At 42.5% G+C, this 18,079-nt stretch overlaps 1 protein-coding gene across 3 annotated transcripts; it reads right to left on the reverse strand.

Moving 5' to 3' along the window:
- Positions 1 to 124: 124 nt before the first annotated feature.
- On the reverse strand, positions 125 to 8,330 carry myef2 (myelin expression factor 2). Of its 3 annotated transcripts, XM_061670874.1 has the most exons (17): positions 8,150 to 8,330; positions 6,798 to 7,000; positions 6,056 to 6,108; positions 5,353 to 5,360; positions 5,159 to 5,252; positions 4,089 to 4,277; positions 3,814 to 3,967; positions 3,691 to 3,740; positions 3,557 to 3,617; positions 3,219 to 3,311; positions 2,320 to 2,364; positions 2,126 to 2,221; positions 1,923 to 2,018; positions 1,733 to 1,792; positions 976 to 1,145; positions 700 to 751; positions 125 to 525 (listed from the first exon to the last, which is right to left on the reverse strand). In XM_061670874.1, the coding sequence occupies exons 1-17, from the start codon at positions 8,260 to 8,262 to the stop codon at positions 362 to 364; spliced, it is 1,701 nt and encodes a 566-aa protein (XP_061526858.1). In that variant the 5' UTR covers positions 8,263 to 8,330; the 3' UTR covers positions 125 to 361. The 3 variants fall into 3 exon arrangements, with proteins under 3 accessions (XP_061526858.1, XP_061526855.1, XP_061526856.1); XM_061670871.1 differs by lacking the exons at positions 6,056 to 6,108; positions 6,798 to 7,000; positions 8,150 to 8,330 and having other exon boundaries at positions 1,733 to 1,795; positions 5,353 to 5,935; XM_061670872.1 differs by lacking the exons at positions 2,320 to 2,364; positions 6,056 to 6,108; positions 6,798 to 7,000; positions 8,150 to 8,330 and having other exon boundaries at positions 1,733 to 1,795; positions 5,353 to 5,935.
- Positions 8,331 to 18,079: the final 9,749 nt, after the last annotated feature.

The following is an 18,079-nucleotide window of genomic DNA, read 5'->3' on the forward strand; positions in this document are numbered from 1 at the left end:
CCATGAAGAATGTCACCACACCAAAGAGGCCACTAGTGTTAGGCAATAATATGCAATAGAGCAACACTTGGGGTTCGTGTTACACGCACTTAAGACTTTGAACTAAACAGACTTTTAAAACCAGTAGGTTTAAAAATTTAAATGTTTATTTGTTCAAACAAACTGCCAGACAATTAAAAAAGGGATTACAAAACAAAAGATAAAAGGAGCTATTGTTGTATATATATTAACAGAAACAAATGAAAACTGTGGCTGTGACGTTCGATGAAGTAATGCAATTGTGTTTTTAAAACAAAACAAGAGCTCACTGGCAAAGAAGGCTTGAAATGTAGACGTGAGTGAGTGGGTCCTTGCAAAAAGTCTAGGCATTACGATCAATGCGGACATCCACCTCTCGGCCATTGATCTTCGTTCCATTCATCATCCGGCAGGCTTTCTCTGCACTCTCCGGAGAGTCGAATCTGACTGTTCCGCAGCCCTTTGACTTGCCGTTCTCCATCTTGATGTCTGCAAACATCACCTGGCCTGCGGCCAACAGGAAGAAGCGACATTTCACACGCTATCCACTTTTGTGTTTGCTCGACCATTCATGTGCCACTACAACGGAATCTCTTTTATGCGGTATGACTTGCATTGTTGCATTGTCATAGGACATTAATGATTTATTATAAGAGAAAAGTGGGGGGTGGGGTAACGTACCACAGTGACTGAACTTCTCTTTCAGCTTTTGCCATGTAAGTTCATAGGAGAGCTGCAAAGTAGAACACAACACAGAGTACTAGTAGTTCATATAATGTACCACAAACTTCAGTTAATATGCACTTTAAATACCCTGTGAAGTGGTTTCGGTTTTCTTTCAGTTAGTACAGATGTAACCTTGGTTTTCGTACAATTGATTTTTTTTTCCCACCAATATTTTGTCCCGGTTTTCATGCATACACTTCAACCACAATCAGGTGGATCCTTTGAACTTACATTTCGCACAAAGATCTGACAACCTCCTTTTGGCCCATAGCCTCTGTCTGACATGCCCATGTGACCCGGGCCGCCACCTCCAAAGCCACGGTTCATGTCCATTCCTGACATTCCCATGCGGTCAAAGCCTGAGCCCATGCGATCCATCGCCATACTGCCCATTCCACCGCCTGTGGTAAAATGACGGAAGAACTTCAAAAGAGAGAAAACACCTCAGGCTAGTAAATTGGGGATCCAACACAGTTCCACGCCTGCTTGGATAAATCAGGATGGTCAATTACTGACAATAGGTACAAATAAGTCCACAAATCAGTACTTAAGACTTTCACTCAATTGTGGCAATGTTGTGTTATGGAGGTATGTGTCGCTTTGATTCAGTAAACCAATTTGTACAGGAAGCTTGTAGTTTTAGGACAACCAATAACCTCAGGTCAGAACCACGAAAACAATATAACACAAATAGGTTCACCTGCACAACCTAATCCAGTCCTACATTCTCGCACAGAAGTAAAGTTGCCTAATAGAAGAAGCTTTCAGTATAACTCAGCATAGTTCTACACCACTACGACAACAATAACGCTAGATTTTGCAGGTGTACCTAATGTTGTGGCCGTTAAAGGTTTAGTTGATTAAGGGGCTTATTCGAGGAGGCTACATCTGGCCGATTCTGGTGATTATTACTCTCCTGATGCTAAAGAGGGTAAAATCTCCAAAACCTGAGATCCAGGATGACATATGATAATCTGTGAAAGTGTACCTAATCCAGTCCCCATGCTCCCCATGCCACCAACGCCCATGCCTCCGCCAAAACTTCCACCTGCTGGAGAGAATGCAATTTGGGGCATGACTGCACGTTAGACTGCAGCAAGTCACAGCCGTACACCGAGAGCCAGTCCACAAACTGAAGAGCTCTCCTTGCAAAATCCCAAAACAAGAATAGGACTCACCGATTCCTCCGTACGAATCTCCAAATCCACGATTCATTGGCATGTCGCAGTTGCCAAAATCACGATCCGTTCCTCCCATTCTTGAACGGTACATATCTTAAAAGACAAAAGCAGCAACATTAACGGAAGCTATCACTAATCCAGAAAAGTTTCTTCTACTACGCTGATCCTTGTTTTAGCACAGCGGCAGTGCAAACACTCACCGCCCATCCTGCCCATCGGCATCGTGTCTCTTCCTCCGAAATTAACCATGTTGGCCATGTTATCCATGCCTCCAAACCCCCCACCAACACCCATTCCTGCCAGAAACATCATCAGATGACAATTTAGAAGTCAGTCCAACCACACCAATCACTGACACATGATGGCAAAAAAAAAAAAAAATCATAAAAATGACCAGCTCCATGTCTGTTCATTCCACCATAACCTGGAGCATCCATACCTAAAGACAACAGGAAAGTCAGTCACATTGTGCTCAACAGTATAAACAACATACATACAAAAACCAACTACTGCAAGACAAAAACTGTGATAGCTATTTGAGGCGCCACCTATCCTGCTTTTATTTTTTTTATTGAAACTACAAACATTGCACGATTGTCAAGGAAGACGCGTATTGCCCTGGCAACTGTAGCTACATTAAAATACAAAGAGAGGAAAAAGGAGAGAGTTCAATGACTATGTGCATTTAAGCAACAGAGACCGTCCACGCTTTACTTTTTCAGCCATAGCTACATATGATATTCTAAATTTAGTGAAATATTATTGTAAAAAACTCAACATATATTCTGTATGTACTCTATTGGTATTTCTGTGTGGCGGCGGTCTAGATCTTGCTTCATAACCGGAAACTGTTTTTTAGATGCGCGTGGCGTTTTTGACTCGGCATTGCACACCATTCAACTGTTTTTCAATTTTCAAATCACAGCAAAATTAGTGGTCGACAGTCGGCCACTCATGAAAACTAGTTGCAGAACCCCGCAGAAAGCACGACAGTTCAGCGGCGTGACATCACGGGCTTTAGACGCAGTCAGATTCTACACTGTCCCATGGGGCTGAAGCATATGTTATCTTATCAACATGCTCATACTGAATGGTCAAATAATGATAGCTATTGTCGGAGGAGTTGTGTATAAAAGTAAAAATGTATATTCGCGGGAGCCTTTTCTTCGTACTTTGTCAAAAAAAAAACCGATGGTATTGATTGTTTTTTTTTAGGTGAGGCCAAAGCCGTGTCTAATCCAAAAATATTGCTTTGGCGCCATCTTGTGTTTTGCAAAAATAATCAAACAATACCTCCTGGGCCCATGCCTCCTCCGCTGCTCAGATTGTTTGCATTAATAGGCTGCCCTCCTGGTCCTAGTCCCATTCCAATACCAGACAGACCGCCTGTGGACATTAAAAAAAACAACAACAAAAAACAGCTTTACCGTACGCTTTTGCCATTCTCCGATTTAGATTTATGATGAAGACTTAACTGGAATATTGAATTTAAGGAGATCTGGGTTGTGTGATTTAAGTGCCACTTTTATTTTCACAGCAGTGTGCATTTATTCCCAATTTTAAACTATCTATCTATCAAATGCTCGCTTGGGTCCTTCGACGCAATCGAGAGTTCAACCGAGCACACTCACGTGGTAACTGAGGAGTTTTTTCCATTTGGTGATAATCATCTGGGGGAATGGATTTCTCATCCTGTCGAAACACATTTAATATATGTATATGCCTACATTTGCTCAAATCAAGTAACTTGATCCGAACGCCTTACCATTTTAACATGCATTTGTCTGTCAAAGAGCATCTGTCCATTGAACATGGCTGATTTCAGAGTCAAGGAGAGGGGTCAAGAAAAAGTCCATTAATGTGTTTTTCCCCCAGATTTGAAGGATACATATAGCCTGCAGGGCCTCCAGCGGCTGCTCAAAAGTCACGGTTCCCATCCCACGGCTCTTGCCGTCCTTGTCCTCCTTAACGTCAGCCCGTTTTACCACACCTGCCATGTTGAACACTTCCTTGAGCTTCTTCCAGCCCACCTTGAAATCAAGCTGTAACATCAGACAAAAAAGACATCATTTGAAGTCACAGTCCAATATCATCAACATCCTTTTAACACTATAAGGATGAATAGAGACGGTCTGTCTGCCCTCTCATTTCGGCTGCCCTCACATTGGCCACAAACACTGTGCTGCCCAGTCGACCCGTTTGCAATGCATGCTTGATTTCAGGTGGAATGTTGGGATTGTTGGCGATGGAAGGGGGGATATTCATTCCGCCAGGTCCCATGTCCTGACCCCGGCCTCCTTGCGGGACTCCCATGCGCTGCATCACACGGCGGGCATGTTCCCCATCAGGGTCCTTGAATGAGAAGCAAATCAAGATTCGCTACGAATGAAAGTACAACTTGCACTATGCATCCGCAAAGGACTTCACGCCGGTTTGATCGGTATCGGCCGCTAATTAGCATTTTATGATGATCGGCTTTCGTGTCATAATTCGCCGATCCGATCAACTCCGCGTCTTCCGTCGCGTATTAATCCGAAAGCTAGTTTATTTTTAGCCTTGTCGCGTGTCCTGTGGCGCAGCACTGTAACTATCTGATGCACAACCATTTTTTTTCAATCTTGTCGGTAAAAAAAAAAAACACGTCGTCGGTGTGGGACTATTTCGCGGCGTCTCAGACAAACAACACGTAAGTTATTTGCAGTCTGTGCACAACTGACGCGGGGAACGTCATCTAAATGCTTCAACACAACTAATTTGATCGTGCGCCTGAAGAACGTACACGAGGAGGAACATGCCGCGTTCAAGGGGGACAGTGAGAAAGTTAGAGTAAGCATGTCATTAGCAGTATTTGTTAAATCAATTTTATTACAGTAAGTTAGCACCCATTATTTCTGACATGTTGTAATGTTGATCTGACCTAAAGTTCTGTCAGTGGCAAGTCCTTGAATGACCCCTAGAGGTCATTGATGTTTTAACTTTTGTCTAAAATTCTAGAGAATCATTTTGAAGGTACAGTACTCATTATACAGTACACAAGTATATAGAATAAATGAACAAGCCATGTAAATAGACATTGCTCCATCGGTGATCGTTTTTTCAAACTTGGTGACCGGCCCCCGAAATCCTGATTGCGTAAAGCCTAATCTGAAATAATGTGGTTCTTCCAAAGTACCAAATGTAAAATAAAAAATACAAATAAATAAAAAAGTGTTTTTTCCAAAAAGTGTACTTACCTCCTTAATGTTGAGGGGCCTTCCACTTAGGTCATATTTATTCATAGTTTCTACAGCCTTGCTCACAAACTCTTCATCTTTGAAGTCCACAACACTGTTTGGTAGGGACACAAAGGCACCAACCACCATGTTGAACCAAGGAAACTCAAAACTCAACCGCATTAAAAATGTATTCATATGAAGATTTGTCTTACCCACAACCCTGACCAAGGGATATCACAGAGGTACAGGTCATATTCGTATAAAATAGAGGGAGTAGACAAAGAGTAGTTAAAGAAGGCCAAGGCATTTGACATGAAATTTCATTGATCTACTGGCTTCATTAATTTGTTGTAACTTTGTTTTGGGACCAAATATTCGATATTTGTATTGCTGATACATTCTAAATATCAATTATTGTATTTACTGCACACAAATAATCTGCATCAAATAGTATTTAGTATTGGACTTTTTAATAGAGGCACACCTATCCATCTTTTGTGTGCATACATGGCATGAAAATTAAAAACATATGAATACGGGATACTTCATGATCTTGCGAGAAAGAGTGTTTAATTCCCTTGATGAGACATTTGGAGATGTAAGGGTTAATCAGTAGACAAATCAAACAATCCACATGTCCCTTTGGAAAATAGCCAAAACTAGCTTTTACACCAAATGAAATGACAACAACAAAAGCAAAAAAAATGCCCTCTTGGAGGAGGAGTTCATAAAGCTACTTTCCAAAATTCAACAGGACATCTCCCATTCAAGTAAATGTCAATCATTAGCCAACTCTCAGAGTACCTCCAGTTCTAGTAAGACCCAAAGGATCAGAACCTTCAAGAGCACTTGATTAAGGAGAGCCTGCTGAGGACATTTAAAATCCTCGTGCACCAAGTTGGCTACATCACTTACCCTTGACTTTCCTTCCGCATCCTTAAAGAGCTCCACGTATGTAACCTCACCGACTACATGAGACATACACAGGAAAAAAATACCAAAAAAGAACAAAAAGGAATGTAAATCACCAAGTCATCAAGATGCCGTCGGCCTTGGCACTGCCGCTAAAGCTGGAGATGTCCCGTTAATGATAAAACAGACCAACATCCCACCAGATAACACCACGCCTTTGCGGGCAGTGACCGAGACACCCAAAAAGGCCGAGGCCAGAGACACGCACGGCTACATTCAAAAGACTTCAACGTAGTTCAGGTGGTCAACAGATTCCATTCGTAGCAAAGGTATTTTAAAGCCATCTTTCGGCCCTCTAACGGTACTTCTTAAGAAGTAACAGGTTCGTACACGTAGTCAAGGTTCACTCTGCAACAGATGCAACAATGTCATACAGTCATATTCTACTTCACATTTGAGATGAGCTAACAAAGCATGTGATACAATGTCATATCCACCTTTTCTCACAGACATGTCTCACCACTATACATGAACACGATCCAAAGAATATTTTAACTCCATCGAACAGAAGGCTACTTTCCTGCTATTTGAGCACTGCACATCCAGAAAAAGGTTGGAACTACTACTACTTCTACAAACTGGATGATCCAACTGATAACATCAAATGTACAACTACATTACAGTCATAAAATGCTGAGGAGCAAGAAGAGGTTAAAGGCACAAATCGCACCAAAGACAGACTTACCTTTATCGCGCATGAGATCTTTAATTGCCTGCCATTTCATGTCATAGGGGATGTTGCTGATGAACACCCGGTTCCTTTGAGCACCTTTCTTTTCGCCACCGTGTTTGTCTTTGTAAGGATGGTAGCGGCCTCCTCTTCTGCTTCCGGAGGACTTCTCTTTTCCTTCGTGTTTCTCTTTAGAGGTCTTTGACTCCTCAGAATCCCTAAAAAAAAAAAAAAAGGGACAGTAAAGGAGGGCAAATTTGCATATCTGCTTGGTATATTTTAGAATACATGTGTCCCTTGAGAGGTACGACAGTGAACCCCCACCACTAGAAGGGGTTTTGTGATTGGTTAAAGATGCCACAGAATGGTGGCAAAGCATCAACGCCACGTCTTCGAGTGTGTACACATATATGAACGACGATTCAGTACTTGAATTATTCAACACAAATAAAGCAGCTCCACGTGTGATTAATGTTGCCCACTCGCATCCATTGCAGCCCGGTCATCCCACCATCTGAGTGTGTGAGACCTTCATTTTTCAACAACTGGTTTTTCTCTGGAGATTTTCCTTGCTCGCTCGGACCACAAGATGTCATTCATCCCTGTCAACTGCGGGGTGGAGAATTTCTCTGAGATTCTTTTGCATTTAAGGGCAATAAATAAACTACACTTGACGTCACAAACAGATGGTGGTGTTTTGAGGGGGCCTGAAACGCATTACTGGCATCCCCCCATATCAATGGGTAACATTTATTTAACGAGTTATAATCAAGGTACAACTGTATAATACATTTTAAAACTACATGAAATGTCCCTTCGGGCCTCCTGGGCGTTTAGCAATATGGAATACTTCGTTCATTAATAGACTACTTAAGAAGTGATTCAGAGTTGGCAACAACAACAACAACAACAAAACTACGTTCGTTATCAGAGAGGCAAAAGTAAACCGAGATTGGCGTGGATTCGAGAACGTTTCACAGTACAATCCTCGCGATTACCATACAGGCCGATTTTTTTTTTTTTTTTTTTTCTCTTAACGGATTAATAAACGGTCAATTTTAGAACATGCGCTAACATTGCCCGGTGACCTGATTTACCTTGCCTAGGGTCGGAGCCGGTGTACCCGTTCATCCTTTTCAGACAAATTTAACTAAAGGAATCGCCTGCGAATTGATTCATAATCCATAATCCAAATCAAGTGTTTGCAAGCAAGCGTTCGACAGATCGAGTCCATCGCACCACATCAGACGTAACGGACCGTCTCGGCTAACAATGGTTAGCATCACAGGGACTCCATTTTAGCTTAGCTCGGAGCGCTTCATACATTCGGCGGAGAAGGCGAAAGAAGATATGCTTCTTCCACTCACGTCTTGACGCCATTCGGTGTCTCGGGACCAGGCTCGCTGGTGTCCGATACGACGGATGCAGCGGGCTCCTCGAGGCTTGGCTCTTCGTCAAGACACGGGATGATATCTTCCATGATCGGGTCGCTGTTCCTCGCACGACACAAGACGCCTTGACGCACTTTCAAATTAGTCGAGGCTAACCTGCTCTAGTCTCGCGTGATTTAGGAACTGTCGCGAAACTTGGGGGCTGTTGCCAGGCGGTGTGGACGAATTTTGACAGTACATGGCGGGGGGAAATATTGATAGAATCTTAAAACAAAACATTATTTCATGAATTTGCATAGAGTTAAAAAGCAAATGTGTTTACATGGCAAATGTGTAACAATCAACTCGTGTTTTGACACATTTCTTCTTATGATTATTATTCCCCCCCCCCCACATTTCTTTCTTTCTTTGACACATTTCACACACGGTCAAGTCAACTGGTCTCTTCTTGTTTGTTTCACCTTTAATGATTTGCATTTTATTTAGAACGCGTTGTCCTTAGTCACTTGCTGTGAATGGATTGCAACAGCGCCATTTTATGACCACGTCTCTCGATGACCTGTGACATAGCAGAGAAGTTAACCTTTAACATAACACTTGTATTTACCTGAAAGCAAAATCGGGTCAATAAACGCACCTTTTATTGACGACGTTGCAATAAAGATACACATCAAATGGAGTCTAATGAGGTCTGATTAACTTCTGAACAGCAAAAAAAAAAAAAAGTCTCCAGAAAAGTCTTTTACCAACTGTCATTTATCTGTCCATTGGATCTTTTTTTGTAATAACCTTATGATGATCACATAACCTCACTTTCAACAAGGGCAGAGCTCAACATACAGTACTTCTTATTGTACGTACTGTAATACAGCTATGTTACCTAAAGGTATTAATAATTGCTCCTGTCAATTACATTGGCACTACCGCTTCTGTCTTTCTAATCTCGGGGGCAGATTATGACACCGTCAAAGCCAGCGAGATACCAAGTTCATTAGCATTAAAGGTATACTGCGACCCGACCCTGAGATAAAAGTCTAATCATCTTTATCCTTTTGTCCTATGGACGCAGGGTAGCCTTTATGCAACAGATTTCGATTTCAGTCACACAAGGGGGGAAAAAAACAAAACGCAGAATACAGTGGCGTGAAAAAGTATCGGTTCCCTTCTCAAATTCTCATTCATTTGCAGTTTCCCCACTTTAATGTTGAAGTTCATCAAAGAAATGTCAATATCAGACAAAGATACCCCAAGTAAACATTCAATGCAGTTTTTTATCTGGCCCCGTGTGGGAAAAGTAACCCTCAGCATCAACAACTGAAATCAAGTTGGCAATAAGTCTGTGCAGATGTTTTGGCCCACTCAGAATTGTTTGAATTCAGCAACAAAAGAGGGTTTTCGGGCATGAACGGCCTTTTTAAGGTCATGCCACAGGATTTCAATCAAGTCGGGACTTTGACGAGGCCACGCAAAAACCTTCATTTTGTTTCCGTTTTTTTTTAAGCCACTCAGAAGTAAACTAAACTTGCTGATGTGTTCTGGATCGCCATCCTGCTGCAGAACCCGAGGCCGCTTCATCTTGAGGTCACGAACTGATGGCCAAACATCCTCCTTCAGGATGTTCTGGTCAAGAGCAGAATTTATGGTTCCATCAATTCAGTTCAATCACAGCAAGTCATCCAGGTCCTGAAAAAGCAAAGCAGCCCCAGACCGTCATACCACCACCACTATGTTTGACTGTTGGCATGAGGTTCTGTTTCTGAAATGCTGTGTTTCATTTAGAGCAGATGTAACGAGACGCACAGCTTTCAAAAAATGTCGTCTTTCGTCTCGTCAGTCCATAAAATGGATATAAATGTAGACTTCTCATTCCTCAGTAAGCCTCACTAATATTAGTCGCGCGCGCTACAGTGGTTAAAACGCATATCCCTGTGAATATTGATGTATTATGTATCTATATGTTGCTTCAGCATTTAGGTTCAAATCTTTGTTGCGTAATGCGTCATGATAGCGCCACGTAGATACTACATGCTACTCATTAGCCCCCACTTTGTCGTGGGTTTAAATACGCAGCGTGTAATTGTCGTTGTCTTACCTTTAGTTTGACAGTAAACCTCGACTGAGGGTGGCGAATGACTTCTTGAAATCTATATGTAATGAATATACTCTTCTAAGAAAGCAAATCATGCTCTGCTTTGTGCATTCTTCCCTTTCTTTTGTGTCCACTTCAAAAGGAAAAATGGAGCTCAGTTTACCACCTGTAGACTCTGTCTAGTTTATTACACACACACAATAACAATGACCATCTCCCACAAGGAATTCCTTATCCTCAGATCTGAGTCACTGCAGCACTAGGACCAAAAAAAAGCCTCATAGCTGATATAAACTTGTACTGCATAACAGATGGCCGCTTCCATACTGCATGTCGTTCGCTGCCTTTTCTTCACGACAGTGAAAGCACCCTACTTCACAGTAGTTTCATCCGTCTCAGCGTGTCCGAGAGCATCGTCATTATCATCAGTTCAAAACAAACCAAGCCTTGATGAGTGATGCTATCGCTGGTACCTTTGCAGGATTTACTCGCTCGGCACAGCGAGAGTCAGCATTTCTCCTGCCGATTAAGCCGTGCCTTTCCTCTCTCATTTCGGCGGAGGCTGCAAAGATGCCAAGGGAGGAGACAGGAGATGGCTTGTTTGCAGTATATGCCGCTGCGGCCGTCCTTGCGCCGCTGAGCGAGGAATGTTGTGAATGAGTGAGGCGGCGGGGCAGCTGAGTGAGACTAACAAGTGGTTGCCATGCAGCCGCAGCGTGTGCGTTGCTATAGGGAGGGATAGCGATAGAGAAAGAGAATGATAATGAGCAGCAGCATCCCTTGAGAAGAGACGCATCCCGGCATCCCCTCCTCAGCGCTCCTCTCTTGCCGTCTTCCTTTTTCGATGTTTTGGTTTGTTTGTTTTGGTGAGACACGAGCCTGCAACATGCGAAGAGCGGACGCTTTCAGGGATGTATTTGCGCAGCGTCTGGGAGGGTGGACCTCTGCAGAAGATGCGCTATCAACAGGTCTGTGAACGGCACCATCATGACGGTAAGACGCCTGCTTTTCCACCTCGAGACGTTCGCCTGCAAGTGCAGTCTCTCTCTCTCTCTCTCGCTTTCTCACTCGCTCGCCATGCATTCCTGAATGCTACTAATCACCCTACTTTCCTCTCCTGTGTCTCTCAGTGCATTCCACCATCTATCCCATCGTCTTGAGCCACCTGCTGCTGCTGCTGCTGCTGCTGCTGCTGCTGCTTTACAAAAAGATTGTGGCCAAAATAATGACGGAGGCAGACTTGCATTTGCAATTGTGTGCATTCTCTGTTTCATGCCGAATGGAATTAACACCGTCTGGCAGGCATAGGCTCCTATTCAACAGGTCGAAAGCCATTCTGTTTCCTGAAAGTAACATACAGCGCACAACCGCATGCCTTAATCCAACGTATTGAACATTTTCATTGTTATTGCTTCGCATGTGTTTAATATTTGACGATGAGCACTGCGACACACTTGGATTCTAACTCAGCCCGAAGCTATGTGGTCATGCTTTGGGCTACGACGCCCTCCTATTGCTGACTTCGCGTACGCCCGCCCGCCCCACCTTGAATGTTTGCTTTATCTTCATCTCTGCCACATTGTGCCAAAATGCAGAGATCCAAGTTTATTTCTTAGCATAAGAGAAAGAAGCTATTTATAGATTCCTTCACCCTTCATGAGTCACGGTTAGTTCTTGAGTAGATCGCAAATAATCTTAATTTACCGTTTCGCCTCGCTATATCTTGATTTCTTATTGCCTATTCTGTCTGCGCAAAGCTCCCAAACTGAAGCCATCGCATGATTTCTGTCTAGGTAACATGCAACCAGTGACCCAGTCCGAGGAGAGATGAGGCACCTAGATGTTGATTTACAATGTGCAGCGTCCACTACAACCACTCCCTGGCTGCCATGAGCGGAAACGACATGACGCCGCACTCTCTCACTCTGGAACAGAAGACGGCGTTCGCCTTCGTGGGGATGCTACTAGTGTTCCTAGGACTGCTGATTGTGAGGTGTTTCAGGATCCTGCTGGACCCCTACAGCAGCATGCCGTCCTCCAACTGGGCAGATGGCATCGAGGGGCTGGAGAAAGGGACGTTTGAGTATGCTCTGACTTAACACAGGGGAACAGACATCCGTAGATGTCCTCTCCTCACGAACCTTGATTACTTTGGACTTTCATAAACAGGTCACTGTTGCTTACCTGACTAGTTGCAAAGGTACATTTCAATCAAGTGAATTTTGTTAGTCGTCGAAGTTGGACAGCTTTCCGTGGGAATCTAATAAGCAGTGAATAGAAGTTAATTTCTGGGTTAACATTGTACTGCGTTCGCATGACACAAGAGTGCAAGTTAGAAATTGAGCGTTGCTTGTTTTAACCAACATGATGTTCTATTTTTTTTAATTTACAGTACATTCTCAACAAACCAACAATTTGGCAAACTTTACATTCTGTCTGTTCATTCCCATCGAAGGTTTCCAGGATTTTGGCCCCGTTGAAACATGTCTCTGATGGCCCAAACAGGGGACGGAAGCTCCAGTACGTACGTCGCTCATCGTGTTTGCTCTTCAGTCAGCATTGACTGCTTTCTACTGCGTCTGCGTGTTGTTGTGGGAGTGAGCGCGAGGCAAACGCTGCGTCATATTCTCCCTCGGCTCATCAAACGGCACGGAAATGGCCGAAGCTCCCTTTAACCCTCGCCCGAAGGCCGCATCATTCGGCAGACGGGTGGACGCGCGAGTATTATTGCGATGTAGACTCAGGGACAAGTTTCCTAAAGGGAACTCTGAATGGCAAAAGGGATTACACATCTGCACGGCAGAGTCCTCCTGCACAAGAAGGCGTGCGATTGGATACAGGGTAATGATGTGAAATTGGCGCGGGGTGCGCGGGCCGATCCAATCCAATCTCTCGGTGAATCAAAGACACGCTCCCGCTGCTGTTGCGTACAAATTTGTTCGAGAAGTCGTCTGAGGGACGACCAAGCCATGTGTATATTACGGTGTTACTGTTTCTTAATGATGCAAAACCATCATTCAGAGTTTGTACTGCTGCTGTTGCCGTTGAATGATGGCTCACCGTTTGTTGCCAAAGTCTGAGCGAAGGAAACACGTTTACTATCCATTTCATCAGGCCGGAATGACAAATGATGAAGAATGTCTGTCAAGAATCCTGTCCAAAGGACGCCTGATGGAGCCGATGGAGCAAAATAAGGATTAGGAACGAGAAAGGACTCTCTCTCTCTCTCTCGTTCTCTCTATCCTTTAGTGCTGCCAGACTCTCACTACCTGTCTGCATAGGAGAAGGTCACATTGGAAATGGACATTCATTAGCACTGTGGAGGAAGTCGTCGCCTTTTTCTCAATCACCCTCACTTCGCCCTCGAGACAGCAGAAGACTGGACGATTCGAGACGGAGCATCAGTCACGTTGCAAACTAGTCAAGGTTTTGAGCTTTTCCTTTGCAAATCTCTCCAGTTTCCCCGTAGTGCTTTGAATCTGCCTTACTGTGACCTTTGATGGGTTTATGTGCCTTCATCAAGAAACATTACAGCTCGTGTATGTTGTGTTGTGTGGGCGTGCGCGACATATCACGATTGACACATATGCGGACCGCTTGCCTGCGCGGCTGGCGGTACGGCTTTCTTGATGGCATTTGACTCGATGATGTTCAATAAATGGAATTTCTTCATTTAAAAGTGTGAATCTGAAGGCCTTTTGTGAGGCATTTCAACGTAAGCAGCGGTGCGGTACTCATTTTTGTTGCGGGCCAATCGTAGTCACGGTTTCCCTCAGACGGGACCTCACCTTAATACTAAAAGTACACAATTACAGTGTATATAGTGGTTATAAAAAGTCGACAAACCCCTGTTGACAGGCTAGGTTGGCGACCGAGATAATCACTAAAACAATTTTCATTATTGTGACCAGTACAATTAAATAAAAAAATAAATACATCTTAAAAGCAAACTACTACAATTATGCGTTTTGCACAAGTGTGCACACCCTCTTATAAGTGGGGGTGGGGCTGTGTTCAGAATGAACTTACCAAAAACATTTGAACTCATGCTAAATGGGAGTGAGCGCACACACACCTCCCACCATTTAAAGTGCTTTTGAGTCACTCCAAACACTTTTCGAATGTTCGAGTAGGCTTTTCCTGACATGTTTTGCTTTCTGGCAACAGATTGAAGGTTTGACTAGTATTTGGAACTCTTCATACAGTAATACCCCACCTTGACTTGGGCTCCAGTTCCAGCTGAAGAAAAAGAGGCCCCAAAGCAGGATGCTGCCACCACCATGCTACACTGTAGATGTGGTGTTTTGTTTTTAGGTGATGAACAGTGTTGTGTTTGCAGCAAACAGCCCAAAACTTCAACCTTGCTTTCATCTGACATAATACATTTCCCCACCTATTTACAACATTTAGTGTCTTGTTTTCTTTGTACGGTTTTTGGCACCCTACCCCATACTTATGAAGCACACGGGAGACTGCTGTCACATGCACAAAAGAGCCAGTACTTGCCAGAAATTCCTACATTCCCTTCAATGTTGTTGTCAGCCTCTTGCGAGCCTCCCTGACCAGTTTTCCTCTCATCTTTTCATCAATTTTGGAGGGGATCTCTAGTTCTTGCTAATATCACTATTGTGCCATATTTTCTCCACTAGATGATGTTCAACCAGAGTATCAGTTATTTTTATCTGAAAATAAATATATATTCAATTGAGTTGAACGGGATATGGTCACATTAATGATGGAAAATGCTTAGAAATGATTTATCCTTGGTCTCATTTGGTTGTATATATTTTTTTCATATCACAAAAACCTGGCATGTGAACAGAGGAGTTTCGACTTTTTATATCTACGGTATGTACTAGTAACAAGAACTTTTATTTTAAATCAGAAGTGAACTGAGACAAAGCCAAGGCAAAGTTTGTAGAAATGTATAAATGGTGAAAATAAACAAATACTGTCGCTGAAAATCAGCTTAACTTTCCCAAGCGTCCATGGCCACCGCTGAAGAAATGAAAATGACGAAATATGTGATGGAAATGATGACACAAACAGGAGGAGAAGAAGCGGCCTCTCTCTGTAAATCCAAGCCGACCGTAAAGAATGAAGATGACCGTGTCGTTGCCAAACAACACATCCCGAGACATCAATGGGAAATGAATGGCGGTTGGACGCATTTCAGCAATATGAGGCTGACGGATCAAAACATGATCGATGGCGTCTCATTAAAAAAACACCTTTCACTAAAAACCCTCTCCAACGCTGATGAGGGCGTCAAACAACCTCAAGTGCCAAATTGGGGCGACGAGGGATTGTGTCATGCTTTATGGCTTTTAAGAAAATTGCACTGTCGTAGGCCTAAAATGTGGACCTAACGTCTGTCTGTCTGTCTGTCTGTCTATCCATCCATCCATCCATCTATCTATCTATCTATCTATCTATCCATCCATCATTGGCACTATAATATTTGAGGCAATCTTTTTCTTCTCGGCCAGAAAGTGACAGCTGGACTGGTCATCATTTTTATTGCCTTTCACAATGTCCCTGTCTCACCTTGGCCACTTAAACTGTTTATTTATTTATTTAATTTTATTTTATTTTGACAGGCAGCGATATATATTGTCACATCTTGCTGTTGGGGACATCCTTGAGATACCCTTCAGAGTCGAACTTTTAGTTCATATTGATGCTAAAAATATGGACTCAGCATGGACTCATGTAGCATATAACATAGAGTAAGGTGCAGGCAGGCACATGTGAACCAGCCGGGACACCTCTCAAAGTGTGTCAGCAATGGCATTGTAGGTCAGACACAAGTTTAGTATACTGTGCATAGTGTATATTGAAGCTAACATTTACATGACTTTTTTTTTTGACACAGTTTGTAACACTTTTTTTTTTTTTTTTTTTTTTATTAAAAAGGAAAACCAAATACTGTTCTGCTTTGATACTGTATAGGATGGGCAGTGATTATGTGACATTATGTTTGCTCCCTTTATTTCAACAGCAAAACCTCATTGACACGTAACGGAATCCAATGTAATTTCACAATCTACAATAGGGGCAAATTTGTGAGGGGGGGGGTTTGTGCTGAGTCTATAATTTGCAGAATATCCTTTTATTTCCTCATCAATATATATATATATATATATATATATATATATATATATATATATATATACACACACGGTGAAAAACCACTTTATTTGTGGTTTGGCATTCGTCGCTGGTCTTCAGTAGAAATTTTAGAAAGAAAAAAAAAGTAATGCTTTGGGGCCATCCAGTGGCATCTTGGTACCAAGGAATCAATTATAAGTGAGTTGAGGAGCTTCATTTCGACAAATGTAGTCCTTTGCCGCCGCCTTGTGGTATCTATAAGCAATTACAATTACAAACCCTTTTAGGGGGCCATCATTACTAGTGGATTTTCGCATTTTCCTTTCCCCCGCGAACAACATGGTTCATGTGCAGTATATGTATTGCCACTATTCTGACACACTGGATTCTGGCATATACATATAATTACAGAGCCCAGCACAATGTATAAACAACAGTCATGAATCGAAGTGCTGAGGAGTTGTGACCCTGCCTGATGATCGAGCAAATGTTTTACAGCATTTTACCGTTACAATCTGCAACTTGAGACAAAATCATTTCAGTGACCAAAATTGTCACGGCTGTGAGTATTATCACGATATGCATGAAAGATTCAAAGCTGCCCCCTTCAACTATTGTCTGCAAGGTAATTCATTATCTTAGATCATTTCAAATCTACAGTGCTATAACAAAAACAAAAAAAAACATCTTATTTCTCTGTTTTTGTTGTTGTTTCAGCCTGGATGAGAGAAGCCAAAACCCAACCCATCTCAAAGACGCTAAATACAGTTGCAATGATCATTACTTGTGAAATTTGAAATTATAATACTCATGGTCTGAAATTTGATCAAGGTTTAGTGGAAAGGCAAAAAACAAAAAAAAAAAAAAAAAAAAAACATTTCATCCTTATTCTTGACCCATTTTTTGAGGTTAGACAGGTGATTCGAACTCAACTGTAATCACAGCAGACCTCAGTGTTCACTGAACACTTGTTACAAAGTGTAAGAACAAGTAGTAAGACAAATGATGAACCTTAGCTTTTACTGATTATAAATCATAAATTTTATCACTCGTGGTCTTCGGACTGCACGGGCCTTTTGTGTTGCGATAAGATCACAAGATGCAATGGCTTTTTGATTCTAATACCAAAACTTTTCAAATAGCCCTCAACTGCTATGTACAGTCGAATTCAAATCAGCTATCGTTGAAAACCAGCAACTCTAAAAACACCACTGTGGACATTCCTCATGTAAATTTTGTACTTTCGTAAAATATTCTAACTTGTCTAGACCGAAGGCTAGATGATCGTAGCGGCTTTTAGCTAAGCAAAAAGGAGAGTTGCTGAAGCTTTTTTGTGTTGTTTTAAAGATTGTTTATTTTCGGGGGTCGGGGGGGGGGGGGTCTTCTACAGTAGAATAAGTCATTTTTGCTGACACAAGGATTCCTTCTGTTTAGATTTGACTGCTGCACATTGTCAGAATGGACGAAACCGCTAACGGAATAGAGAGCGAGGTGAGCAATACGTTTCTTTCCCGACTCCGAACCAACATAGGCAAGCGACGTGTAGATAGACAATACAACGATACTCAGATATACGTGTTCTTTATCCTCTGCGAAGAACGACTAATATTACTGTGGCTTACTGAGCAAGTGGGCCGAGGTGCACGCTTCAGCAGGAGTAGCACAATGTACATCGAATTGAAGCAAAATGTGAGGGAAAAACGGAG

This window comes from Phycodurus eques, chromosome 2 (genome assembly GCF_024500275.1).
Source record: "Phycodurus eques isolate BA_2022a chromosome 2, UOR_Pequ_1.1, whole genome shotgun sequence".
In the NCBI taxonomy this organism is placed as follows: Eukaryota; Metazoa; Chordata; class Actinopteri; order Syngnathiformes; family Syngnathidae; genus Phycodurus; species Phycodurus eques.